This window comes from Nyctibius grandis, chromosome 5 (genome assembly GCF_013368605.1).
Source record: "Nyctibius grandis isolate bNycGra1 chromosome 5, bNycGra1.pri, whole genome shotgun sequence".
Lineage (NCBI taxonomy): Eukaryota > Metazoa > Chordata > Aves > Nyctibiiformes > Nyctibiidae > Nyctibius > Nyctibius grandis.
The window spans coordinates 67,148,112-67,154,339 of NC_090662.1; the positions used below are offsets into that span (position 1 = coordinate 67,148,112).

Sequence of the window (6,228 nt, forward strand, 5' to 3'; positions counted from 1 at the left end):
ACTGGGTTGTCTTAAGGCAAAATGCTATAGACTGGAAACTGGTCCTTCAGCATCTCATTGCTGCTGGCACACTTACAGCAAGCATGAAAGGGCTCAGGGAAAAGGTTTTCTGTGCACTGTGGGACATACATGGTGGCTTGCAGGGACTTGCCTGCTTCACACCTTGGCTGGCAGCTCTGACCTGCCAGGGAGGATGAAGCCCTGCTTAGATCTGGCCTTTTTTGGCTGAAGGTACATCCCCTTTCTTTCTTGTTTCTTAGGAAGTGATTGAAATGCTTTGTCAGTCTGTCTGTGCCTCACTGCTCCCAGGTGCTGCTGCTTGCTGGCTTGCCCTGCTTCAGGCCACCAAATATTTGGGTTCATCAGGCCGGAGTTTCATGACCTTGTCCACGCAGAGCAGGATGAGAGTCAGAAACCAGAGGCTCCAGCCGACGGCCGCTGCGATCCATCCATAATCATCCATGCCCGTCGGGCAGCACATGGCCGCTTGTGTGCAGAAGTTCACGTCTGGTGGTGAAGAAATTAAGAGAGCTGATGGGAGGCTAGGTACGTAACAGTTTTCCTTTGCTAGAAGGCAGATGAGACAGTGGCTTCCCTGTCTGCCCTGTGGCCTGTCACTCTGCCTTGGCATCTTTCCCCTAAGCCTGGCTCTTAACCTGGGTGATGGCAATATGCCGTTTCATCTGTATGTCTTCAAGACTCAGTCATCCCTGTCTGTCCAAACACCTGAGCAGCACCTCTTACCGCTGTGCCCACCATTATGGAAATATTTTAAAACACCTACTTAGCAGCTCCTTGGTCAGTTTTAGGAATGGAGTATGATAGAAGTAGCTAGTTAAAAATAAACCTGAAGTAGAGAGACCTCCATGTGAGAGAGTAAGAGGATCTCTAGCAGAGACACATTCAGCAGGATCTCCCATAGTTTAGGTATCCAATAACTCTTCCAGCAATAGAAGCAGTGTCTGCTGGGCTGTTAACTGTGACTTGCATGTAACAACTGCAAAACACATCACCATCAGGGGATCTTGTTTTATGTGTTTAAAAATGGAATAATTTTTAGCAATGCCATGTATTTTTCTTGCACATTTTGCATCTTTTTTTTGTTTGTTTGAGTCAGTCCAATTTCCTGAAGTCAGTTAAGGAAGTTTCGTTTAGGCTGTTATTTAAAGACATCTGCCACACTTTTTCCATCACAAGGGCACAATGAAGATACCCAGCCCTGTATCTGAACTGTGGGTGGTAAGGTGTAAATATCGAAGGGAGCCTGGAGGACCATGGTATCTCAACCCCTTGGGCTGGAATAGAAGCTGAGCATGAAACCACAGCACCCAGGAGTGCTGAGGCAGCCAAAACCACCTTGCAGGTATGTGCATTGTGTGTTGACCTGCACTACACTTGTCAGCTAAGAGAAGTGAATGCCTCCTGAGCCTGGTGCAGGGCAGCCAGCCTCTTGCACATTTCCAGGGAAAAGGTGAGTGCAGGTGCTGCTCAGTTGCTCTCATTCACGTATGTCGGGCAGGACCATGTTCCTGTGCATTGGCCTTCAGTGCACACAATACAATTGTCCTGCACTGCAGAGACCAGCTCTTCTCACAACCAGAGAGACACATTTTCTATGTGCCTAGAGAAGGGAGAGGGATGCCTGCCCCTTGTGCCTATGCCATGCTTTGAAGTAGCATAACTCTATTGGTACATGTACTGTAATTTGGGAAGTGCAGGACTGTAGAGATGTTTGACATTTGGGATGGAGGATGATTCTGGGAGGACTGGTGGGATTTCAAGTTGCCTGGGACTGGCTGTTTGGGGAAGACCTGGTAGGGTAGAGGAAAGAGGCACTCCTAGGAAGCCACATTGTGCCTACAGGCAGGCAGTCTGGTAGGGAGCTTTAGGACACACAAATTGAATTAGCTATGAATTAGTCTGTTCAAAGCTATGAGTCCACCTGAAGGTACGTAAGATATTATACTGGGCATGCTAATGGAGGAGTCTTAGAAATGCGTCCTAGAGTTTTAGCCACAATGAAAGCCTTGACAACAGATAAATCCTTTTCCAGGACAGCCTCTCAGTCACCTGTGTAGTCTCATTGCCTGGCTTTATCATGGTAGTAATGATTTATGAAGACTTACTAAGACATGGTGCTTCGTACTCAGTTGTGAACATGGAGCTTGTTGAAACATTGGAGATGTCTTCAGCTGCTGCCAGAAGGAAAGCATAGGAGAAAAAGGAAAGTTGGATTAGAAAGGTAATACTGGGCATCAAGCACGAAAATCTGAAAGCCATTGGCCTTGCAGAGGTCTGTAGGATGGAAACAACTTGGAGAAAATAAGTTCCCACGCCTAAACATTTCTGCATCAGGGTATGCTTTCTAATCCCACCACTGTCAACACAGGCTCTAGAGTCCTGCTTTAGCACCAGCCATAAGGAGCAGTTGAATCACTGTGCCTCTACCTGAGTATGACCCTGATGGGAGCCATTCACTTAGAGCTCAAATTAACCACCATCCTTTCCCAAGTTACAGCGGCAGAACGAGCAAGGACTGAAGTGAGAGAGAGCATTCAGCGGCATGGGGAGATCCATGGCCAGCAAACTGTACATCTACCTCCTTTTGCCCTTAGAAAAAATCCTGGTAGCTCTCTGGGGTGTGAAGGAGTCACAGGGCTGAGCCCATCAGTGCAAAGCCTCAGCAAATCCACCACAGCCTTCAGCAGGAAGCTTTGGCTTTGCAGTGGTTCAGGTGAAGCTGTGTCTGACGCTCATTAACCACCTCGGACTGGAAAATACAACTGTCATGGTTTTGTGGAGATAAAACTTATATAATCAAGTTTCTGTTACATTTTGTTTTAGTTTGCAGCCAGCCGTGGTGATGAGGCCTTTAGCAGTGAAAGCCGGGCAGCTGACCGGGGATGGCCCACAGGTGTGTTCTGTAACATTAATACCAAGTTCACTATAAATGGGAAAGCTGCTGGGGAGGGGTGGGGTTCTTTTTGCTCTTCTGTTTTCTCTCTTCCCTCTTTCTCCTTCTTCTCAATGATTGGTATCTCTGGAGTGACTTGCCACCACTCTATGAGCTAAGTATAATTTTGTGTGCTTTGTATTACCATTGATATTAGGTTTCTTATTTTATTAAATCTGTGTAAAATTTTAACCCATGAGTCTCCCTCCTTTTCCCAATTCCCTTTCTCGGTTGGGGAAGGGACACTGGGTGAGGGAAAAACTGCTGATTGTTTAGCCCTGGGTGCGGGCTAAGCAAAGACAACAACATACAGAAATAAATAAGGGAGGGAGGGGGACAGGGGCTTCGATGAAGGTTTTGCCTCTTCACCCTGCTTCCTACCCAGAACAAGAGCTCACTTTCACTCTGGCACAGCTCTGTGGCTGGTCTCTGGCCCTCCACATCTGTACATGGTGTCACAGGCCAAAGCTTCCTTAGACCTCCTAATACCACCCCCTTGCCCCTCAGCTTCAGCATGCACCTTGCAGCACTGCAGGATCAGATGCAAAGACGGCTGCAGGAAGCCAGCATGGGAAAAGCATGGGCTGTTGTGATCCCTGTGCATTAACACCAGCCTGTCCCCTGCTGCAGAAAGAAGGGAGTCAACGAAATATCTCTTCCTGTGCCACTATGAGCAGTACAGTTCAAGTTCAGCCAGGTGAAGTATCCCATGCTGAAATGGTCCCCTGCAGAGATAGATGAAAAAGCCTGGAGAGGCTACAGGAGTAAGGGCTCCTGCTGCATGCAGATGGAGGGGCTCCAATGTGCTGCTGGTCCACAGACCAGGCAGGAGCTACAAGAGAACTATTTCCAGTCAAACAGTCACTCTGAGCTGATAATTTGGAATGTGATAGAGAAAATTAGTTCCAGCTTGATTTCACTGAAGACTTAAAAATAATGGCTTAGGTATAGTTTCAGCTCAGGAAAACAGAGCAAAACCTCTGACCAAACCTTTGCTGTGAGTTTGGTATTTTCCAAGGAACATCAAATGAACTAAGGTTGTCCTGCAGGAGATGTCCCCCTTGGGTGCACCTGCTGTTGCCCAGCTTTGCGTTTTGAGCTGACCATCAGCAAGACCAGAGCTTTCCTTACGGTTGCTGTCAGGCAGCAGGTCCCTGGGCAGCCTGCTCCAGGGAAGGGTCTGAGTACTCCCCATTCCTCTTTCTGACTCTGCTAGGACTTGCTGAATGACCTTGGCCAAGCCCATAATTTGTTTTCTGGGTTAATGAGTACCTCACGGGAGCACTGGGAACAATCATTAAAAACTCTGTATGACCTGTGGAAGAAAGTGCTGCAGAATACAGAGTGTTGGTTCATGTTTATAGACTTTGCAGCCCAAAGGACAGGCTGTCAAAGCTAACCCATCTTTAAACATCTGGCAGGTCTCAGCTAGTGCTGATGTACAAATGCAGGCAGTAGCCTGGTGGGAAAAGAGCAGCTCACAGGTCTCATGTACATTTTGGTTTTAGGCAACTTCTCCAATTAAGGCGCCACCAAAGTCAGATTTCCTGCAAAAAGCTGTGGGGTTTCTACGAGACAATGGTCACATACTGAACGAGCCATGTCCAAGGGGGTGGTAGTAGGTGGTGATGAACTGACCAATCATAACGACGAGCAAGGACCTTGGCTATTGAGACAAGCGAAATATGTAGAAGTCGAAACAAGATTGATACAAGAAGAATGTCATGACAGCATAGTATGGCCTGTTAGCATAAACCAATCAGAACTAATATAGAGGCGCGTGGACAAAGCATGCTCACCAATCATATTAGTACATGTAAGGTATGTTAACCAATTAGGATTAAGACGACACGCACACAGAGCGTGCACGGTAGTGAAATAGTATAAATGTACCCTCAGATAGGCGAATAAAGGAGATTTGCTTAACGACCATATTGGTCTGCATGCATTTACTCCGTGCCCTCTCGTGGATTGCGTCGTGGGACTCTGCTACGACAAAAAGCACCTAATAAGAGCTAAACCAGACTACAGTGAGCCTCTTGGATGGTATTTCAAAATGATCCCTTGCCTCAGCAAGCATGTGAAAGCCAAGTAACTGTGGTCCCCTGTCTCCTTGCCATTCAGTGGATCAGCCTGCAGCTCAGTCACAATTACAGTGGATCTGTAAATAGCTGGCAAAAGCACATCTCTCAGAAAGATGCTGTGATCAATCATGTCAAGTAATTCTCCTTAGCATTAATCAATTCCAGCTCTACACTTTTTAGATGAAACAAGGGAGCCCACCTTGTTTTTAAAGAACAAATTACTGTCAGTGGGCAATATATTTAGGTATTGAGAGGAGTGGGGGAAAAGGCAGAGTATAGAAACTGGAGCATAAGAGAAGAGAAATACCTGCTGAGCAGGAATACCAGAGCACGGTGGCAAAGAAGAGCACAGCGAAGGCTGCCCAGGGCTCGCCGAAGTGCTTCATGCCAGGGGTCCAGCTCCCACCTGAGTGGCCACACAGATCAGGTCACTGTCACAGGCAGTTCTGGTTCAGCAAGTCCTCGATAAGCTCAGAGAGCTGGTGTGCAGGGCAGAGGGTGGAGCAAAGGAGCTTTCTGCTGCCAGGACACCTTGAACTTTCCTGCCACAACAGGGTGAGCAAAGAGAAGGGCTCTGACCAGCAAGAGGTGGATACCAGTGCCGAGGCAGGCGGAGGGCCACTCAAGGTCAAGCCTGAAGGTTTCTCCCCAGGATCTGCTGCAGCTGGAGGGAGGAAAGACCTCTGGAGCCAGTCCTTCCCAACGGGGTCCCAGGCAGCTTCTGTCTTCTGAGTCTCTTTTCGGTCCTGCGAAGATGGTCTAACAGAGCTGGAAAGGAGCAGATCAGGGTAGAGAATTTGTCTCCCTGTTTGGCTTTGATTTTGCATGTTTGCTGGCTTGACCTCCCCCAAAACTGCCCAGCGGTGATGCTTTTTTGGAAGGGCTGTGTGGAAGCCTAAAAAAAAATCAGCAGTCTTTGGTCACGCTGGCACAGCCGCTGCTGAGTTAGGACAGGGTATGGACACATTTCCACCAAGGAATGGGATTAAACCAGTTGCTTCATGTAGACTACCAACAGCTATTACACAGTAACAATGGCCTTTCCTAAGGGCCTGTGTTGGGTTATGGGCTGGGATCAGTTCAAGCTTGGGGCCTCCACACAGGAAGAAGGTGTTGCCATTCTTGCCCCATGAGCCCAGCTGTGTCACTGCCTCCATCACCCACATGCAATGTGGTGCTGAAAGAGCATTT

At 47.9% G+C, this 6,228-nt stretch overlaps 1 protein-coding gene across 1 annotated transcript; it reads right to left on the minus strand.

The window, feature by feature from the left end:
- Positions 1–337: 337 nt before the first annotated feature.
- On the minus strand, positions 338–5,423 carry TMEM213 (transmembrane protein 213). The gene is made up of 3 exons (XM_068402428.1): positions 5,345–5,423; positions 2,127–2,195; positions 338–507 (listed from the first exon to the last, which is right to left on the minus strand). Exons 1-3 carry the CDS (start codon positions 5,421–5,423, stop codon positions 338–340), a joined length of 318 nt encoding a protein of 105 aa, XP_068258529.1.
- Positions 5,424–6,228: the final 805 nt, after the last annotated feature.